Raw genomic sequence first — 21,883 nt, forward strand, 5'->3', positions numbered from 1 at the left:
TTTTTAATTGGCCAATTGCTGTCATTTAATTGGACAAGGAGGACATAAACTATAACACTGTTGATACCAAGGAAGGTCCCACGTTTTGTGCAGGAATGACCTGCTCTGGCTGTTGACATGCTCCCTTCGGCTCTGGAGATCCAGCCCACCCCAAGTCCCCTGCACCTACATAAAAAGTTGTTGCCTTGCCCAAGGACCTCCAAAGTAATAGGGTGCAGCTAATAACTGAACTGAAAAGAGATATTCACAAACTTTTTTTCCCGCAAGCGAAGAGGAAGGGAGGAATGCACAGCTAATTGATAAACCTTCAGCAGCCCCTCAGGGTTTACCAGTAATGACTCGTAAAGTTACTGATTGGCTGGTGTTAGGGCACCATAGGGCAGTGGATGAGGTTCTGTAATTGGCTGGTGGTTTTGTATCCCCACGGATTTTGATGCTTTCTTTTATTCATCTACGCTCTTCTGCGCTGAGTGAGTCGTGGTATGATGACGCTATTTCCGGTTGCTGGTGAGGCGCCTGCTGGGGGGGGGGTGTGGGGTGTGGGGTGTGGGAAGGGAAGGGATTAGAACGAGCTGAAGACAGAGTTGCTTGGGTTGAAAATAATAGCTATTTCTGGCCCTTTTCATGCTCTGGAAATTCTTCCACCTGGATATAAAGAGAAGTGGGCTGGAGGACTGCAGGTAAGGTAGACGGGCGGCAGCTAGTGGTAGCTGTGAGAGGCAGCTGGTTGTGTTGTGCCGGGGTGGGGGATGGTGCGCGCGCGCCTGGATCGCGGACGTGCGCCTGGGAGCGAGTTGGTAAATGTGAAAGGGATGGGGATGTCGGCGGGTGGTTTATTGTTAGTTTGGCTGTTTAGCTGATGATAGAAATGGGGTGCGTGTCTTCTGCGCATGATCTGGGAGATGAATAATGCGGAGGTGGATCAGTTAGGGAATGGGGTTGTATGTTGCTTTCTGATATCCTCCCCTTGGATTCTTCGGGTTGCTGTGAAGTCCTTGTTTTCCTTGCAGTCTTCTGTAGCACTTTGTTCCTTCAATTTGGAGCGTGTGGTGATAGTTCAGCTGGACTTGAATGAAACTTCCACCTGAGCAGTTGCATGGGAGGGGAGTGATGCTCTTGCAGACCGTCTTTCATAAGCATGTGTGTGCCTCTGGGGAAAAGGTGAAAGGACAGATCACTGGAAAAGCTCCTAGCTCCGAGGTTTATCTTTATCAAACTTGTAGATTCTGACTTACAGGAGGAATGCAAGTTATGAACACACCTTTTATAGGCAGCTTTTTAGACATCAGCAACACCTAAGTGATAGTCAGAGGGTTAGACAAATTTTGTCAGTCTCTCCACAACATCCTGGATCTGGGCTCGTGGCAAGCAGCAAACTTCTCTAGCTAATAGGTCAGGTTGGCAGATGGGTGTCTCTGTCCTGTAGCAGGGAGTTGCTCACTACATCACTCACCACTTCCTCCAGGTGATTGCCACACTAGTACAGCTTTGTGAGTAGTATAACATGCATAATAACCTAGCAATACATAGAATGAAAAATACCTGGGTGCTATACAGTGAGAAGGTCTAGTGACTTCATTTTGACGGTATTGTATGAATAAGAGGCTTGCAACACTGGGATATCTCCATTTAGCCAATGCTGCTGAAGTAATGGTAATTAAGTAGGAATACTTTAGATAATGATGAATGTGATTTGTTAAAAAGTAACTGAAGGTTAGCACATAATTCCTAGAAAGCAGTAGATGCTTTATTTATATTTTTGATTGTATACTTATGTTGTTGTTCAAGTTTCCACTTGGTAGAGTCAACGTTTGGTTTGCTTTTTGTCGTTTAATTTTTTTCTTGATGTATACAATTATAATGTTCAAACCATCAGTTGTCTTGCAAATCCAAAACCAAGAGAGAGTGAAGTATTCAATACCATTTAACACTTAAACAAAAGAGAAAAAAAAAAAACAAAAAACCAAAACAAACTAGTGAACTGAAACTGATATTTCACCTCTGCTTTGAAACTTACTAAAAAGTCTTACTCTGAGCAAGTCATACTTTAAAAAAAAAAAAAACACACAAAAAACTCAATCTGTAGAACTTATTTGCTTTGCAGATGATGATAGTTGTGCAAAATATAGTGCTGAATATATGATATAGTCCTATTTAGTAATTATGTGTGATGGTTTAGCCCAAATCACCACACAGCTTCTCGCTCACTCTCCCCCTCCCCAGGGGGATGGGGGAGAGAATTGGGAAGGAAGGAGAACTCGTGGGTTGAGATGAAGACAATTTACTAAAATAAAAGGGAAAACTACAATAATAACAGAATATAAGGATATTAAAAAATATACAAAGTGAACAATATGTGTTTTCTCACCACCCGATGTCCCAATGACCGATACAGCCCGTCCCGAGCAGCGATCACGGAAACAAACCCGAGCAGCAAGCAAAGGAGCAAAAGGGAGCCAGCAAGGTAGGGGGAACGATGCCAGCAAAAACAAGCAGGAAGGATGGATACCAGGAAGGCAGATACCCACCCTCGCCTGCCCCCACTTATATACTGAGCATGACGTTTATGGCATGGAATACTCTCTTTGGCCAGTTTGGATCAATTATGCTGTCTGTCTTTCTCCCAGCTTCCTGCATCTGCAAATTAGCGAGACTTGGAAAGCAGGACGGTGTCCTTGGTCTCATTCACAACAACTGGTATCATCAGGGTGTTTATGAACATTCTTCACACACAAAATCCAAAACATACCAGCTACTGAGAGGAAAAATTAACTCCATCCCTGCCAAAACCAGGACATTATGCAAGAATGAAATGTAGATGTAACCCTGAATTTCTAGAGCTATACATAAAATTTGAATGTTCAAATTGATCTAAAACAACTATGACTTGATTCTTCAGTTTCTCCACCTGTTTTTGAATGTGCTGGGAGGTGAACAAGTAGTCTTACTTCTCCAAAAATTAGTCTAATTATTTGGAATTTTTAAAGTTTGGGTGTTGGTTTTTTTTGGTGACAGCTTAGGAAGAACTACTTTTTTTATACTTGTCATTATTGAATTGCTCATAATAGTTTATGTTGTGGAGGATAATGTTTAATCAAATGGAGAAATGCTATCCATACTGTCAGCATACAAGAGCTGTGCAAATTACAGCTGGCTGTTATAAATATGTATTATCTGTCATGTTGACATGATGTTCTGGTTTTGTTTAGTGAGGGGGGGGGATAAGATGGTAGCTTCTGTAGGAAACTGCTAGAAGTTGTTTCCCCTTTGTTCAGTGGACTCGGCCGGGCCTAGGGCGGACTCGCTGCTGGCCAAGGCTGAGCCAACTGGTAGCAGAATGTCCCGTGATAACGCCTCTGCGATAATGTATTTAAGAAGGGGAAAACAGGAAAAAAAAAAAAGAGAGAAGAGAAGATGTGAAGAAGCTGAGCAGGGGCAGAGAGGGGGAGGCGCGAGCCTTGTGGGCCTTGCAGGTCTCACCCTCTGGCCTCCTGCCGGGCAGCCAAATGGGCCCAACTCGGCCCGGCCCGGCTGCAAGAAGTGGAGAGGAGATGAGAAGTGAATAAGATGTAAAAAGGATCCTGAGAGGCGTCTGCCAGCCTGTTGTGAGGAACGGCTGCAGGCGCCAAGGTCAGTTCAGAAGGAGGGGGAGGAGTAATGTGGCTCCTGGCCAAGATTCCCCTGCAGCCTGTGGTGAAGACCATGGTGGAGCAGGCTGTCCCCCTGCAGCCCATGGAGGTCCACGGAGGGGCAGAGATCCACCTGCAGCCAGTGGAGGACCCCACGCTGGAGCAGGTGGAGGCCTGAAGGAGGCTGTGGCCCATGGAGGGCTGGCTGGGGCAGCTGTTCTGGAGGGACTGCACCCCGTGGAAGAGATGACCCATGTCAGAGCAGTTCACGAAGGACTATGGCCCGTGGGAGGGACCCCACGATGGAGCAGGGGAGCTCACGTTGACCTTCTCATCAACCAACACCCCCAAGTCCTTCTCCTCAGGGCTGCTCTCAGTCTTGTACCCAATCCTCCTCCCATTGAGGGGAGCTCCTAACTTGCTCCTTTCCTAAAGTCTCCAGTCGTTGTCGGAAAGACTCTTATCCTGTTTGTGGATGTCGTGTGTTTTGTGGTTCAAAGGGAGAGCAAGGAGGTGGTTGGTGACAGCCAACATGGCTTCACCAGGGACAGATCATGCTTGACCAATTTGGTGGCCTTCTATGACGGGGTTACGGCATCAGTGGACAAGGGACGAGCAACTGACATCATCTACCTGGACTCGTGCAAAGCTTTTGACACTGTCCCGCACGACATCCTTCTCTCTAAACTAGAGAGACATGGATTTGATGGACGGACCACTCGGTGGATAAGGAATTGGCTGGATGGCCGCACTCAGAGAGTGGTGGTTAACGGCTCAGTGTCCAAGTGGAGACTGCTAACGAGTGGTGTCCCTCAGGGGTCCGTGTTGGGCCTGGCCCTGTTCAACATCTTTGTCGGCGACATGGACAGTGGGATAGAGTGCACCTTCAGCAAGTTCACCGATGATACCAAGCTGTGTGGTGCCGTCAACACGCTGGAAGGGAGGGATGCCATCCAGAGGGACCTTGACAGGCTGGAGAGGTGGGCCCGTGCCAACCTCATGAAGTTCAACCAGGCCAAGTGCAAGGTCCTTCCCCTGAGTTGTGGCAATCCCAGGCACAAATACAGGCTGGGTGGGGAATGGATTAACAGCAGCCCTGAAGGGAAAGAACTTGGGTGTGCTAGGGGACAAGAAGATCAACATGAGCAGGCAATGCGCCCTTGCGGCCCAGAAGGCCAACCGCGTCCTGGGCTGCATCAAGAGGAGTGTGGCCAGCAGGTCGAGGGAGGTGATTCTCCCCCTCTACTCTGCCCTGGTGAGACCCCACCTGGAGTCCTGTGTCCAGTTCTGGAGCCCCCAACACAAGAAGGACATGGACCAGTTGGAGAAGGTCCAGAGGAGGGCCACAAAGATGATAAAAGGGCTGGAGCACCTCTCCTATGAGGACAGGCTGAGAGAGTTGGGGCTGTTCAGCCTGGAGAAGAGGAGGCTCTGGGGAGACCTGATAGCGGTCTTCCAGTACCTCAAGGGGGCCTATAAGAAAGATGGGGAGAGGCTGTTTAGCAGGGCCTGTTGCAATAGGACAAGGAGTAATGGTTTTAAAATAGTGGGGAGTAGATTTAGATTGGAAATTAGGAAAAAATCTTTTACAATGAGGGTGGTAAAACACTGGAACGGGTTGCCCAGAGAGGTGGTGGAAGCCCCATCCCTGGAAATATTCAAGGCCAGGCTGGATGAGGCTCTGAGCAACCTGATCTAGTTGGGGATGTCCCTGTTCCTTGCAGGGGGGTTGGACTAGATGACCTTTGAAGGTCCCTTCCAACTCTAACCATTCTATGATTCTATGAAATGCTATTTGAGTCTGACAACATGTTCTAAAACAAAGCTTTATTGAGGCAATAGGAAAGATGAGCAACAACGCGCCCATACGGCGACTCACCAATAGCAAACACAGGATCATAAGCTATGCTATGGCTCCGGTGGACTGCCAGAGACACTTGGTGTCCAGGTCATCTGGTAGCAACAGCCAACCATGCAAATACCTTTTGAATATGGGTGAGAACTGCACCACCCCTTGGATCCACCAATGACTGAGTGATTTGAGAGAATCAGATCTTACATGGATAATGTGAGTGGCAACCTGTCTATGCTGCTGCTCATGTTGGTCAGGGGGCAGGGTGTTGATAGTCTGTCTACCCTGCCGATATTGGTATTGGGTCAGAGTGTCAATAAATCACGTGGTTCTAGTTTGGGTCTTAAAACCCATGTTGAAAACTGTGTCTCTGCAGGTGGCACAACTGGCATTCTTTATCATAATCTAAATTTTTCTGGGAAAAAGACTGCCATTCCCCATATGGAGTTAAACTAAGTGTCTCTAGTTTCTTTGAAGTGGTGTTTTAAAAGTGTAGGGAAAAACATCTTCAGAATCAAGGAGAGCTGAGAGAGGAGTTGTTAAGATTCTTGAGTTTTCAGTAAACAAATAAGTTGAACTGTTACATTTAGAAATTAATGCTGTATTGAGGCAGGCATCATGCTGAGATGTCTATGCCTCTTTTCCTTTGGATGCTTACATGAAGACCTTTAGCTTCACACATCATTTGTTATTTCATTCATGAACAGAGGATTGTTCTGAGACAGAAAAAGCTGGCGATTGAATTTTCTTTTTTAAAGTTGGATCCCCTCCTGTGGGGAAGATGGCTAATAGCAAAGACTCCCAGAATACCATGAACCCCAAAGGACAGTTTCCTGGGCTGATAATGTAGAAACTGTAAATTCAGATTAATGCTCATTGGTAGCAGCTTATGCTTTTATGCCCTTCTTTGGCTTTATTGCCAGTTCTGTGTGGCAATCAATAGACAATACCCTGCTTTTTCTCCTTCTAAAATCAGTGTTACAACCCAACTGGATTTCTTCTTTTACATCCGTCTGTCTTATCAAACAAGATGTCCTGCTCTTGTGAATAGCTAGTTTCTTGTATCTAGGTATGTTGTGCTATCTTCATAAATTCAAGAATGCAATCTAATGACTTCATTTCCAGGTTTCTATTGATGCCTAACAAATATTGTGCTTTCATATAACAGACTAGAAAAGCTTATTTCAGGTCTTTCTAGAGACTGACTCATATAAAGGTTATAGTACTGACTTTGAAGCTCAAATGATAAAGGCATTGGCAAAGAATTAGCAAGCACCAGTGTTCAGCTTCACAGTTTGTGAGACTGTTTCATATTCCAGTTATAATTTTAACAGGAAACACCCTAACTGGCAAGGCACATCAAAATGCAGGAGTTGAAAGCAAGACATATGGTAAGAGACTGACATTCAAGTGTGAATACTATAACTGAGGTGCATGATAGGGTTAGAGATAAGTGATCTAGAAGACAAAGAACATAAGTAGATGGGCATGCACCCTGCCATCACAGATGGCTTTGGTTGCTTCAGACAGCCAAGTGTGTCCTTTTTAAAAAAAAAAAGCTTTTTATGAATACCCTTTCAACATGCTTTCTGTGGCTAGCAGACCCTACTGTTGTTTTTTTTTACTAGCAAGTTGATCTCACAGCAGGTTGGAGTATCTATTTGCAGTACTTTTCAGATGGTAATAAAACATTGGACACTTTCTGAGACACATGGAAAACTCTTGTTCTTCATTGGAGGGTTGCTGCAACCAGGAGCAGCTTCATCTGGATCAGTTTATCTTCTCTGATTCTTAGGCAAGTGGTAACTCATCCTCTCTAACACAGGAGAAAATTTGTACATGTTGAACTATGCATACAAACACACTAAGCAAACACTGCAAGTGTACTGTGCAAACTCGAATGTCAGGCACTAAAGCCACTAGCTATTGTTTTCCTGTATTTCTCAGATGTGAAATAAAAGTCCTGTAATTGTAGGTGAAATTAAGGTGGCACATTCGTGCATTGAGGTTTTGGTTGGATGGAGCAAATCAGTTAAATGGTGGTTAAAATTATTTCTAGAAGTTCTGGTTCATGTTCAGTCTGAGCACACCCTTACAGCTGTTGATATATATAGCTCATAATTTTGACATTTTCAGTAAGTTATATCTCTTAAAAAAAACAAAAAACCCAACAAACCCAAATGACAAACTCTCCTCTCCCACCTGCTTGTGTATTTAAAAAAAAAAATCCAAAACCAATTGGAAGGATATTTTTAAATAGTGCTTTTATCACTGACTATTATCTGGATTTAAACATCCACTTCAGACTTGATGGGAACTTTTTTTTTTGAGCTGTGTTATTTCTAGCACAATCATTAAGTGCAGTAGAAGAGTGTTCTAATATTTTTGGAAAATGTAACTTAAGCTAATGGGCCAAAAGTTAATATTGACATGTACTCAAGTATTGGCTATTTGCCAGGGATGTCTGTGCTGAGTTGACCTTGGCTGGCTGCAAGGTGCCCACCAAGCTGTTCTATCACTCTCTCTCCATCAACAGGATGGGGAGAAAATACGATAAAAAGCTTGTGGGTCGAGATAAGGGCAGGAAGATTACTTAGCAATTACTATCACAGACAAAACAGACCTGACTTGGGGAAATTAATTTACTGTCAGTTGTAACAGAGCAAGATAATGAGAAAGAAGAACAAATTGAAAAACACCTTCCCCCCACCCCTCCCTTCTTCCCAGGCTCAGATTCACTCCCCGCTCTTCTACCTCCTCCTCTCCCCAAACAGCCCAGTCCTGCAGGATGGTACTGAAACTGTCACCTGACCTGTTTCTGTACCTGAATTGTTGTTGTTCTTAAGGGCAGGATCTTTTAAAGATGCCTAGAAGGGTTACAGCTCCTTAGTGGAGGAAAAAAAAAAAAAGTATCTCCTTGGACTTATCTGAGCATCCTTGGAGACATGGACCTCTTGTGCCACTAACACTTAGACCGACTGACCCTAGGTTGTCCTGTCCAGCTACCTCTTGTTTAAAAGCAGGATGATATGCATTTGTCTAATGAGGGATTTATGTTTCCACTAGGTACATTATTTGCACAGTCAAGTGATGTTTGTTCCCACATAATTAAAAGATTTCCTCTGCACTACTCAGGTCTACTACTTGGCTCCATCAGGTTTAAATCTTTGTAAGATGAGGCTCTTCCTTTGCAACTGTGCGTTTCCCTTTTCTACCTGATTCTTCACAAATTTGGAAATTCAATTTGTAGAGAGCTCAGCCTTAGCCTGATTCTGTCAGGTTTCCTCCTGCTTTATAGCCAATAACATTATCAATTTGATAGGTGGAAGTGATCTGTTACTTACTTTGTACATACTCTACTAAGTCTCTCTTTTCATCCCCCAAACTACAAATCCCAGTCACTAGGCCTGCAGTTTGAGCCATTTACACCTCCTATTGTCCTTTTAATGTTCTGTAAACATCTTTTCAATCCATTTGTTCCAACTAACCCAAGGATTTAGTAGCACAGGTCCCGTTTGGATACCTGCATAAAGCTCTAGAAGGTTGGTTACAAATTTATTACCGTAGACACATTAGCAAAGGATCAGTTCCCCCCTCACATAAGAGTTATATATGTGTAATCTCGGGAGTACTCACAACACGACCAGATCGTGCTGGCTACAAAACTGTTAAGGGATATTAGGAGCACAGCTGCCTCCTCCAGCAGCCATTGCCAGAACTCTCCTACCTGGCTGTTGGATCCCAGCCCAGGGAATCTGGGGTCTCTGCCCAGGCTGAGGGACTCAGCTGTTGCTTTCCTGGTTGCAGGTTCAACCAGCAGTGAAGCTGAGCACGTATCTGAGTCACACACAGGACATATACAGGATATTGATACAGCCAGTCACACAGACTGTCACAGACAAGGTACTGTTGTCAACAGCATCCATGTATTAGGATTCACACGAAACATAAACACGGAGAGTCAAGTCCCCTTCCTCCTCTTCAGCTGGTAGGGATATAAATTCACTAGTGTGTGTGCACATGTGTACTTTCACTGCTCACTAGATTCATAAGGACGTGCACATTCACAGATCCCCCGAGTACCAACATGGACACTTCTGTCCTCTCATTACTCCTGCCCGGATCCTGGGCCCTCTTTTCTGCAACATTACAGGGGGAGGAGGAGCATTAATGGGGGCAGAAAGGGATTTTGGGGAGAGGTTTGAACAAATTCCCTGTTTGGACAGGAACCTTGAGATAGGTTCCCTTTCGGAGGGGGAAGTTTCCATTGTCAGACATAATTATTCCAAACATACCAATAATGCATTTGCTCTGGGAACTGTTCATCCAATTTGAGCCACAAAAAAATGCAGCCTATTGTAACCAAAACTGCCCACCTCAGGCCACCATTGGTTTGCATTTCCAAGAGTGGTCAATACAGGCCAGGTATCCTGACGCAGTTCCAGTGCCCTTTTCTTAGATAACTCTCAGGTTCCACCTATTTTCGACCAATTGGTTAGCAATTCACCTAAAGGTGTCCCTTTCACTATACTGTGTCCGATCCCCATTATTATTAACTCTCACCTCCTCACCGCAAAAAAATTATTCGTCCAACTGCTAACCCCTGTGCTCAAGTTCCCCAGGTGAACTCACCTTTTGTTGCAGTAAAAGCACGGACTCTGTGGATGGTGTTCCGGACACCTTTATTGTCAGTCAGCATGTGTCTTTTATAATTTTTCTAAGTTACATGCGAAGTGCACGCACTTAATCATCTAATTCGATTGGTAGCAATATACTGTTCACACACCTTAAGCTTCATTTGGACTGGTTATAGATTTTTAGTTGTCTTAACTATTTTTGCCTTTGGTATTTACTTATCTTGTTCTAATTACTGTTTTTTGTTATTGAGCAAGTGGTGTTCAAGGACAGCTCAAATTCTTCAATATCAGACAGCTGTGCTGCACTCTCTGTTCCCACAACCTTTTGCTGTCAGTGGGTCGTTGACTCGCAGGGGATCGTAGCGGCTGGTGGATTCAAGTGAGTCGGCAAAGTCCCTTCTGGGGTTCCAAAACTGCCACGGGATTCTTCATTGCTGACCAAGGAAGGAGATGCAGACACCCTTAAGTAGAAAATTCCAAAGGGAAATTCTTTACTGCAATGGGCACGCAGTGCCTCAGCCTGAGGGACTCTAATAATAAGTAACACACAGGTTATATAGAATATACAGGTGGGCTACCTCCCAATTACAGTCCTAAGCTTATCTATAGTCGGCCAACCCTTCATGTGGCTGTGTGATCAGAGACAGTGGTCTGGGCTGTTTTTCATCCTTTGTCTGCTACACGCTCAGAACCAGTTTCCATGGGTTTGTTATCATAGAATCATAGATTCATAGAATAGTTGCCCCCTCCCATGGGCAACCCCCACTTATATGCTGAGCATGATGTTTATGGCATGGAATACTCTCTTTGGCCAGTTTGGATCAATTATGCTGTCTGTCTTTCTCCCAGCTTCCTGCATCTGCACATTAGCAAGACTTGGAAAGCAGGACAGTGTCCTTGGTCTCATTCACAACAACTCGTAGCATCAGGGTGTTTTTATCAACATTCTTCATATATGAAATCCATCTCCATCCCTGCTGAAACCAGGACAGTATCCACCCCTTATACCATACCATTTACGTCATGCTCAGTATATAAGTTGCAGGTGGATATCTGCTCCACTGTTAACCTCCATGGGCTACAGGGGGACAACCTGCTTCACCATGGTCTTCACCATAGGCTGTAGGGGAATCTTTGCTCTGGTGCCTGGAGTACCTCCTCCCCTCCTCCCTCTCCGTCTTCCCTGACCTTGGTCTCTGCATAGTTGTTTCTCTCATATTCTCACTCTTCTCTCTCAGTTACTGTTGCGCAGCATTTTTTACCCTTTCTTTAATATGTTATCACAGACATACTACCAACGTTGCTGATTGGTTCAGCTTTTGCCAGCTGCGAGTCCATCTTGGAGCTGTTTGGAACTGGCTCTTTCTAACATGGAGGCAGCTTCTGGCATCTTCTCACAGAAGCCACCCCTACATCCCCCCTCCACTACCAAAACCTTGCCATGTAAACCCAGTAAAACTGTTTTGAGCCTCCTTATCTGGTGGTGCCTGAAAATGAGCTGTTAACACATGAAGAAGGGAGCAAGGGAATAACCCAAGTCAGGCAAAACAAATATTTTTGTATATAGCATTTTGTACTTTGTTTAGTACATTCAGGTAAGTCGTGCCCATTATTCCAGAAGAAGTCTGGATGTATTGAAACTCCGGGAAAAAAAAATTAGCTGGCAGCCAGTCACCAGCAGTGTTTCTCAGGGCTCAATTTGAGGGCCAGTTCTGTTCAAGATTTTTATCGATCACCTGGATGCAGGATTTGACTGCACCATTAGCAAGTTTGCTGACAATACCAAACTGGGAGGTGCTGTTGACTCTCTTGAGGGACAAGAGGCCTTGCAGAGGGATCTGGATAGACTGGAGCATGGGGCAATGGGGCAATCATCAATGGCATGGAATTTAACAAGAACAAATGCTGAATTCTGCACCTGAGACAGAGTAATGCAGTCAAAAGAGGTGATTATCCTGCTGTATTTACCATTGGTGCGACCTCACCTTGAGTACTGTGTGCAGTTCTGGGCCCCACAATTTAAGAAGGATGTGAAGGTACTCGAATGCATCCAGAGGAGGGCAACAAAGTTGGTGAAAGGGCTGGAAGGCATGTCCTATGAGGAATGGCTAAGGACTCTAGGTTTGTCTAGTTTGGAGAGAAGGAGGCTGAGGGGTGACCTCATTGCTCTCTACAGCTTCCTGAGGAGGGGAAGTTGAGAGGGAGGTGCTGACCTCTTCTCCCTGGTATCCAGTGACAGGATGCGTGGGAATGGTTCAAAGCTGCGTCAGGGGAGGTTCAGACTACACATTGGGAAAAATTTCTTTACCGAGAGGGTGGACAAATACTGGAACAGGCTTCCTAGAGAGGTGGTCGATGCCCCAAACCTGTCAGTGTCACTTGGACAATGCCCTTAATAATATGTTTTAACTTTTGGTCAACCCTGAAGTGGTCAGGCAGTTGGACTAGATGATTGTTGTAGGTCACTTGCAACTGAACTATTCTATTCTATTCTACCATTGGCACAAACTATGTTTTTCTAGAATTTCTAGAACATTTTAGAGACAAAGGCTCATTTATGCTATCAGATGATTAGAAAGGATTTGTAATTCAAATTGGCATTTTTTCCTCAATGGAAAACAGCATCAGTTCACTATTACTGACAGCAGATGGTAGTATTCTTCATTCTTATCTATTTCTACTGCAACGTAAAATAAAGATTTATGAACATTATCTTTTGTATGTTCTGAAGCTTCTGGGAGTTTTTTTAAGTTATCTTAGACACAAAATGGTTGATACTTATGAGTACATTTGCAGCGTAAGAACCAATTGTCCTTCAACTGTGAGAGACTCTATTTAATATTTAATAATATAGAAAGTGTCCTAGTCACTGAATATGACAGAAAAATATCTGGTGGGCCAAGATTTGGTTTTTGCTTGTAGGCAAGCAGATGGAGAAAAATCTTTTAATATATAGTGGTAAGACTGTGAGCAAAATGTAGTCACAGAACTAATGGATTCTGGCAGCAACTATATCAATTTGGAAAAAAGAACTCCCTCTTAGAGCATAAATGTGTGGGAACGTAGTCACGGACCCCCGCTGCATGCTAAGCGAAAATCATTTATTGTTACAGCTTATGTGCTTATATACCCTCTGATCGCCCAACCACCACCAGGTGTCCTTTCTCTTGTTTTCCTTCTGTTGGAAAGTCCCTTGTTTCTCATTCCCATGGCTTCTTGTTTCTCATTCCCATGGCTTCTGATACTCGTCGTCCCCAACAATTCCCCCTTCTTGTTTTAACAGCACAGCATATGCGCTTCTATCAAAAGCTCTTGTGAGGGCTTCTTGTAGACATCATAAAATACAAGGGAGAACACATGCCATGGTCAACAATAACATAATCCATCCTTATTCCTTCTTTTCCAATCAACAGTTATGCCACACACAGGCTTAGCCAATAAAATTACTGATCACACACTAGACATTCATGATTGCTAAGCAAAACTAAGTTTCACTACCTTCGAGTAATTTTCTACTACAGCATTCTTCTGCTATTACAGACATACCAACTCCAGCAACCTTCTTATCTACAAAGCCAGTGACTAGTTTTTTGCAAGCCTCTGTTGAAACAAGCCATAAATTCTGCTAACAATGTCTCGTATCTTAAAGCTTCCCTTCTCATTCCATGGCTTTCTTCCAACAAGCAGGATTGTATCCCTCTCCCAAGGCCGGTGTGCTTGCACTGACACCGTACTGGCTCGAGAAATACCCACATCTCTCTCTTCTTTGTTTATGAGAAGAGGCTTGTTTCAACACTTTATCTATTAAAGTTTGCACACATTTCAACACACGGAATATAGAACAAAATACATGTATAAAAGGAATGAATAAGCATCCTACAGCTATTAGTAACAAGCTTTTTATCAATACACCAAAAAGATTTCTGAATATATCAAAACCATCACTTTGTTGCAGTTTTTGTACTCCTTTTTGCAAGTTTTGAATACTTTTGTGAATAGATTCCGAATGATCAGACAGATTCATGCAGTAAAGCCCATCAAAATCCTGGCAACCGTGATTTTGTACTAATAATAAAAAATCTATTGCTGCTCTATTCTGTTACCAACCCAACTACACCGGAGACACTGCCGAGCAGGAGGATGATGATCAGCCGGGTCAGAGCAGAGAAAGGAGGCAGGCGCAGCACCTTCAGGGCGTCCCCTGTTGTTCGTAGAGTGTGCTCTGGGTCCTTTCTCCCCGTTCTGAGCCACCTCTGTCTACACCCTCAGCAGATTCAGTGGCAGAGTACTGACTAGACGTTGCTGCACATGTGGCCAGCGCATGCAACAAGGCCAGACCAGACGTTGCTGCACACGTGGCCAGCACATGCAACAAGGCCTGTCAAATATGTGCTCTGCAGGCTAACAGCGGTTCTGTTTTGTAAAGTAGCGTAGCGTATAGAATCTACATCAGTTAGCAGCATTGATAGTGCCGATGCAGTTGCGTTTGTTTACTTAGCAAGCCAACAGCCCAATTTATTTAGCGTAGCTAATGCCTGGGCACTTGCCACACCAGGTGCAAAGACTGAAGTGGCAATAATTTCACTTAGGTTCCAAAACTCTATATTGTCTTGGCAGTCAGATTCAAAGCTATGTGTACTTCATTTAGGTCTTTTATGCTGTAAAATCATTGTATTATTGGGTATAAACACCTCTAAGGTTCCTATGGTGCAGGGGTCCCCTTTTATATGGGAGGGTATCCCTGCCCACGCACGGTCTCCATATATGAAAAACATACCATCAGGGAGGCCCACTGGAGTAGTGCTGGATTTTGATATGTTAGTGCTCGCATAATTACACCATACTGTGTCACTGCAATGTATGAAGCATTTACAATCACTGCCCCTCTAGTAACATTAGCTTCTGAATAGTTAAAAAATAGACATAAGTCCATCTTTACTGATCCCAAAAGTTCCATCTCTTGTGGTTCAGCACCCAGCGCTCGCGGCTGCTGTTGTTTTACACAGAGTTGCCGTCCTACCGTTATCTGGCAGGTCAACCAAGCATGTTCTGAAAGGCTTATTTGCAGATGATACAGACAAGTGGTGTCCTGTCCTGTGGCACCAGCCATAGTTACCCACACATTTCTTCTTTCCATGACTGATGTCCATGGGGCTGCCATACAGCTTGTTAACAATCCGACGAACGCAAGGCAGCTTGGAGCGCTGGTCGTACCCATTGTGCAGAGATCCACTTGGTCACTGCTCCTGTAGAGACACAAGCGTATCCTTTCCCCCACGTCATAAGAGGAAATGGTCCTTCCCAATTACCTGTTTCCAGATTCTTAACCATCACTGGAGCTTGCCCTCGGATGGCATCATGTAGAGTAGATGATCCAAAATGTTTCTGTATTGGGGAAGAATTGTCACTCCAATGATTTAGAAAATTGAGCACATGCATTTCTTTTGCTAACTTTTCGTTTGCAGACTTCCCTTCCATTCCCCCTTCTTGTTTTCACAACATATTTTTAAGTGTACCATGGGCACATTCAATGATTGCCCGTCCAGTGGGCTTATGTGGGATACCAGTAACATGCTCGATGCCCCAAAGAGCAAGGAAGGTTTGGACTGCACGAGAAGCATACGCTGGCCCGTTATCTGTTTTTATACGCGTGGGAACCCCCATGAAAGCAAACGGTGACGTCCAATGTTGGCAAACATCTCGAGCACGTTCTCCTGTACGAGCAGAGGCAAACAATAGGCTGGAATGAGTATCAATAGTTACATGTACATATTTGTGTCGGCCAAATGACGGGACATGAGTTATATCAGATTGCCATAATTCTTGAGAGCACAAACCGCGCAGATTAACCCCATATAAAGGTGGCATAATTGTGTTCTGGCAACTGCTACAGGAACGCACAATTGCCCGAGCTTGTTCCCGTGTCAGCTTAAATTGTCGTTGAAGGGCTGTAGAGTTTTGGTGATAAAACTCATGGGACAGCTTGGCCTGCATGAGTGTGTTTGGAACGAGGGCTGCATTAGTGAGAGCATCTGCTCTTGTGTCACCTTCTGTGACAGGTCCTGGAAGCGAAGTGTGAGCTCTCAGATGTACAATAAGGTAAGGATGATCCCGCACATGTAACACCGATAATAGCTGTTGAAACTGATCATACAACAAAGGATTATTAATTTCCCTTAACATTGCCCATTCTGCGCATTGTACTACATTGAACACTGTTCTGGTTTTGTCAGTGAGGGGGGGCCTAAGGTGGTAGCTTCTGTAGGAAACTGCTAGAAGTTGCTCCCCTTTGTTCAGTGGACTCGGCCGGGCCTAGGGCGGACCTGCTGCTGGCCAAGGCCGAGCCAATTGGTAGCAGAATGTCCCGTGATAACGCCTCTGCGATAACGTATTTAAGAAGGGGAAAACAGGAAAAAAAAAGGAGAAGATGTGAAGCAGCTGAGCAGGGGGCAGAGAGGGGGAGGCGCGATCCTTGTGGGCCTTGCAGGCCTCAGCCTCTGGCCTCCTGCCGGGCAGCCGACTGGGCCCAACTCGGCCCGGCCCGGCTGCAAGAAGTGGAGAGGAGATGAGAAGTGAATAAGATGTAAAAAGGATCCTGAGAGGCGTCTGCCAGCCTGTTGTGAGGAACGGCTGCAGACGCCAAGGTCAGTGAAGAAGGAGGGGGAGGAGTAATGCGGCTCCTGGCCAAGATTCCCCTGCAGCCCCTGGTGATGACCATGGTGGAGCAGGTTGTCCCCCTGCAGCCCATGGAGGTCCACGGAGGGGCAGAGATCCACCTGCAGCCCGTGGAGGATCCCACGCCGGAGCAGGTGGAGGCCTGAAGGAGGCTGTGGCCCATGGAGGGCTGGCTGGGGCAGCTGTTCTGGAGGGACTGCACCCCGTGGAAGAGATGACCCACGCTGGAGCAGTTTCATGAAGGACTGTGGCCCGTGGGAGGGACCCCACGCTGGAGCAGAGGAGGAATGCGAGGAGTTCTTCCCCCGATGATGACACAGCAGCGTAAAACAACGTGTGATGAACTGACCGCGACCCCCATTCCCTTTTTCCCCCCTGTGCCGCTCGGGAGGGGAGGTAGTAGAGATAATGTTAAGCCCGGGAAGAGGGAGGGGTGGGGGGAGGTTATCTTGTTCCCTGTCTCATTCTCCTGCTAGTTTTAGAAATAAATGAATACTTTTCCCCAAGTCGAGTCTGTTTTGCCCATAAGGGTAACTTTAAGGATTTCTCCCCGTCCTTATCTCAAACCTTGAGCTGTTTTTGTTATATCATCTCTCCCTGTTCTCTCAGAGGGTGGGGGGAGCGAGAGAGAGACTGCGTAGTCTGGTCCCGATTAGGGACAGAATCGGAGACAATATTGAGGGATTCATCTTTCCACTTATACAAAGCTCATACCACCGCCGCAAGTTCTACAGTTGGGGTTGAACCTTCTACCAATTGTACGTCATGATGCCATTCATCATTTTTCTTCCACACAGTCACGGATTTGTGTGTTTTTCCTGATCCATCTGTAAATACTGTCAAGGCGTTTTTTTATCGGAGTGTAACTTTGATGAGTTGCCGGATACAACATTAGTTCTCCTAAAAATTGCAACATGGGCTGCTTAGGCCAATGAATGGAAATCCGTAGCAAAACTGTTTGTAATGCTGTCTGTGCTTCTGGAGTCAGTCTCCTAGGGGAGGTTAAATCTGAGTCTCCTTTAAGTATTTGGAATACTGCAAAAAGCAATTCTGTAGAGAGGCCTAGAGCCGGGCGTACCCAGTTGATAGCTCCCAGCAATTTCTGCAAATCGTTTAAGGTAAACACTGTTTGAAGAAGTTTTAACTTTTGTGGCGCAGTTGTTCTTTCCATAGTTTGCCAGCCGACATACTCCTAGGGATAGACTTTTTTAATTTTTCCTTGAGCAATAACCAATTTAAATCGGGATAATGCACTGGTGATATCATTAAGAACTCTGTCCACCAGAGAATCATCAGGTGCTGCAATTAAGATATCATCCATATAATGATAAATGAGGCTACTCTTATGCAAGCGCCTTACTGGTGCTATGGCTTGTGTGATGTACCATTGGCAGATGGTTGGACTATTTTTCATACCTTGCGGAAGTACTGTACAATGATATCGCTGATTAGGTTCTCCCGCATTGACTGAAGGCACAGAAAATGCGAATCGTGGAGCATCCTCAGGATGTAAAGGTATAGTGAAAAAACAATCTTTCAAATCAATTAATGATAATATTCCAATCTCGAGGTATCATTGAAGGAGATGGTAACCCCTGTTGCAAATGTCCCATATCCTCAATTACCCTATTTACTGCCCTTAAATCCTGTAAGAGTCACCATTTACCTGATTTTTTCTGTATTACAAACACAGGTGTATTCCAGAGACTGTCTGTTGGCTGTATGCGTCCAAGTTGTAATCGCTCGTCAACTCACTCATTCAAATGGTGCAGCTTTTCTCTTGCTAAAGGCCACTGGTTGACCCAGATGGGAGTATCTGTAACCATGGCAGTTTTTGGGTAAGCTGCCCCCGCCCCACTGGATGGGAGGGGCGCTTGGCAGCGGCCGTGGCCCCGGGCACATAAGAAGAGAAAAAAAAGGCCTGAGGTTTGAGACAAGAACAGGGAGAGATTCTTAAAGCTACCATTACTGGAAAAACAGCCTCGACCTGGGGAAAACTATTCATTTATTACTAAAACCAAAGCGGGATAATGAGAAAGGGAACAAGATAACCTCCCCCCACCCCTCTCTCTTCCCGGGTTTAACGCCATCTCCACCTCCTTCCCCCGACCCAGCGGGACAGGGTGGGGGGGGGGGGGGGCGGGAAGAGGGAATGGGGGTTACAGTCAGTTAATGACATGTCGCTTTATGCTGCAGTTTACTAAGAGGAAACCTACAATAATAACGAAATATAAGGACATTAATATATACAAAATGAACAATGTACAATTTCTCACCACTCGGTGTTCAAATGAACGATACTCTGTCTGTCTTTGGCCCAGCTTCCTGCACCTGCACGTTAACGAGACTTGGAAAGCCAGACAGTGTCCTTGGTCTCATTAACAACAACTCTTATCATCAGAGCATTTTTATCAACATTCTTCACATACAAAATCCAAAGCTACTGAGAGGAAAATTAACTCCATCCCTGCTGAAACCAAGACAGTATTCACCCCTTATTCCATACCATTTACTTCATGCTTATACGCACACACACACACACTGCTTATACCTGTCTAGGAAATTTTTTACTTTCCTCTGGACTATAATCTGGTAATTTGTGTGTTTGCACTGCCTGTCCGTTTTCACTTAAAGATCTTATAACATAACGCTGCGCCTTGCATGGCAACAATACCCACCTGGATGTATCACTTGTTCTAACGGGGTCGACCTGCGACATTGCACACACCAGAACACTCAGCTATAGCACAAATATAGATCAGCTGGAATAAGCTTACATCCACACCAACAACACTGAACAGTAACAAAAATATGACACCCTTGACACAAAGGACACACAAACACAAAAAAAAGCACGACACTGTCGACACAAATGACACCTACACAAACACGCCACCTCTATAACGAGGAAGCTCCAAAGACTGAGGGCTCCTTTTCCGGATCTATGGGACCTGGATCAAAAGGATTTTTCCGGCTCGCTGTTAGTCTTTGTTTCCACGGACAGAGGAGCGGACGAGGTAACGGGTGCTGTCGGATCCCCTTTCTGCGTGTGGTTCTTTAAGGCTTCAAACATTACACGCCACGCCGGTAATAACTTATGAACAGCAGGGTCACCCCACGTTGCACAGTCCCACAGTTCAACACTTACACTGTCCCAGGTGCCCACTGTGTATATATTAGAGGTGTTAGCGTCTGCTATGTGAGCGGACACCCAAACCAACAAACTCTTCAGGTCAGTGTTATTAATAGCACAGTTCTGTTCCTCCAACACTTTTGTTTTAGAATTGTTAAAATTGATTTATGTTCCTTTGAAGCAGTGCTTCCCATTGTTCCTAGCCGTGTTACCTCCCTTATTCAAGGTAACGGATACTGCACAGACTTCCCCAGTTCGGCTAGGTTTCTTATTGGAGCTATGCTCCCCTCGTTCCCGGCCGCTTACCTCCCTTCCTTGAGGTAAGAAATTTGCTGCGCAGGCTTCCTACCAATCAGCCGGGCGTTCCCACCGGAATCACAATCTTCTAATCTTCACTACTTCTAACAAGTCCCTGTTTGGGTGCCATTTGTGGGAACATAGTCACGGACCCCCGCTGCATGCTAAGCAAAAATCATTTATTGTTACAGCTTATGTGCTTTTATACCCTCTGATCACCCAACCACCACCAGGTGTCCTTTCTCTTGTTTTCCTTCTGTTGGAAAGTCCCTTGTTTCTCATTCCCATGGCTTCTTGTTTCTCATTCTCATGGCTTCTGATACTCATCGTCCTCAACACATAAACTTTAGTATAGGTTCTTCTTTGCCATCCAGAGATGGAGCCAGTGTAAGGAAAACATATGAGAAAAAGGGCCTTTACTCAGGATAAAAAAACTCATCACATCAGTCCTCAGACTCAGTCTCTGCTGTGGCTCTTGGAGTAACATAGCACAGTGGACCAGCCTCACGTAGTTGAAGGAGGAACACCATACAGAGGAACTGATCTTGCTGATCTCTTAGTTATGGTCCATTCCTGATTCTCCTCAGTCCTCTGCATTGCATTGTGTACTTCTCAACTCTGACAGAGTCCTGGGCCTAGCGACATCTAAACATAGCCTATGTTCAGTTGTAAGTAGGCTGTCACAGAATGGTTAGGGGTGGAAGGGACCTTCAAAGGTCATCTAGTCGAACCCCCCTGCAAGAAGCAGGCACATCTTCAACTAGATAAGGTTGCTCAAAGCCTCATCCAACCTGGCCTTGAATGTTTCCAGGGATGGGAAATCTCCACGTCTCTGGGCAACCTGTTCCAGCATTTCATCATCCTCATTGGAAAAAATGTCTTCCTTATATTCAGTCTAAATTTACCTTCTTCTACTTTAAAACCATTATCTCTCATCCTACCACAACAGGCCCTGCTAAAGAGTTTCTCCTCATCTTTCCTATAAGTCCCCTTTAAGTACTGGAAGACTGCTATAAGGTCTCCCCAGAGCCTCCTCTTCTCCAGGCTGAACAGCCCCAACTCTCTCAGCCTGTCCTCATAGGAGAGGTGCTCCAGCCCTCTCTGATCATCTTCCTGGCCCTCCTCTGGACCCTCTCCAACTGGTCCATGTCCTTCTTATGTTGGAGGCTCCAGAGCCGGATGCAGTACTCCAGGTGGGGTCTCACCAGAGCAGAGTAGAGGGGGAGAATCACTTCCCTCGACCTGCTGGCAGTGCAGGATGCGGTTGGCTTTCTGGGTTGCAAGCGCACACTGCCAGCTCATGTTGAGCTTCTCATCCACTCCCAAGTCCTCTTCCTCAGGGCTGCTGTCAATCCATTCTCCGCCCAGCCTGTATTTGTGCCTGGGAGTGCCATGACCCAGGTGCAGGACTTTGCACTTGGCCTGGCTGAACTTCATGAGGTTTGTAGGGGCTCATCTCTCCAGCCTGTCAAGGTCCCTCTGGATGGCATCTCTTCCCTCTACCGTGTCAACCGCATCACACAGCTTGGTGTCGTCGGTGAACTTGCTGAGGGTGCACTCTATCCCACTGTCCATGTCGTCGACAAACATGTTGAACAGGGCCAGTCTCAATACCAACCCCTGAGGAACGTCACATTGAGCCGTTGACCACCACTCTCTG

At 45.4% G+C, this 21,883-nt stretch overlaps 1 protein-coding gene across 1 annotated transcript in view; it reads left to right on the top strand.

Moving 5' to 3' along the window:
* The first annotated feature begins 624 nt into the window (after positions 1-624).
* LOC104479795 (zinc finger and BTB domain-containing protein 5) overlaps positions 625-21,883 on the top strand; it is a 41,856-nt gene continuing 20,597 nt past the window's right edge. The window contains exon 1 of the mRNA XM_086769659.1: positions 625-680. Coding sequence (XP_086625785.1) covers positions 625-680 — 56 coding nt within the window. The remainder of the gene's footprint in view (positions 681-21,883) is intronic.

This window comes from Chlamydotis macqueenii, chromosome W (assembly GCF_036417535.1).
Source record: "Chlamydotis macqueenii isolate bChlMac1 chromosome W, bChlMac1.mat, whole genome shotgun sequence".
Lineage (NCBI taxonomy): Eukaryota > Metazoa > Chordata > Aves > Otidiformes > Otididae > Chlamydotis > Chlamydotis macqueenii.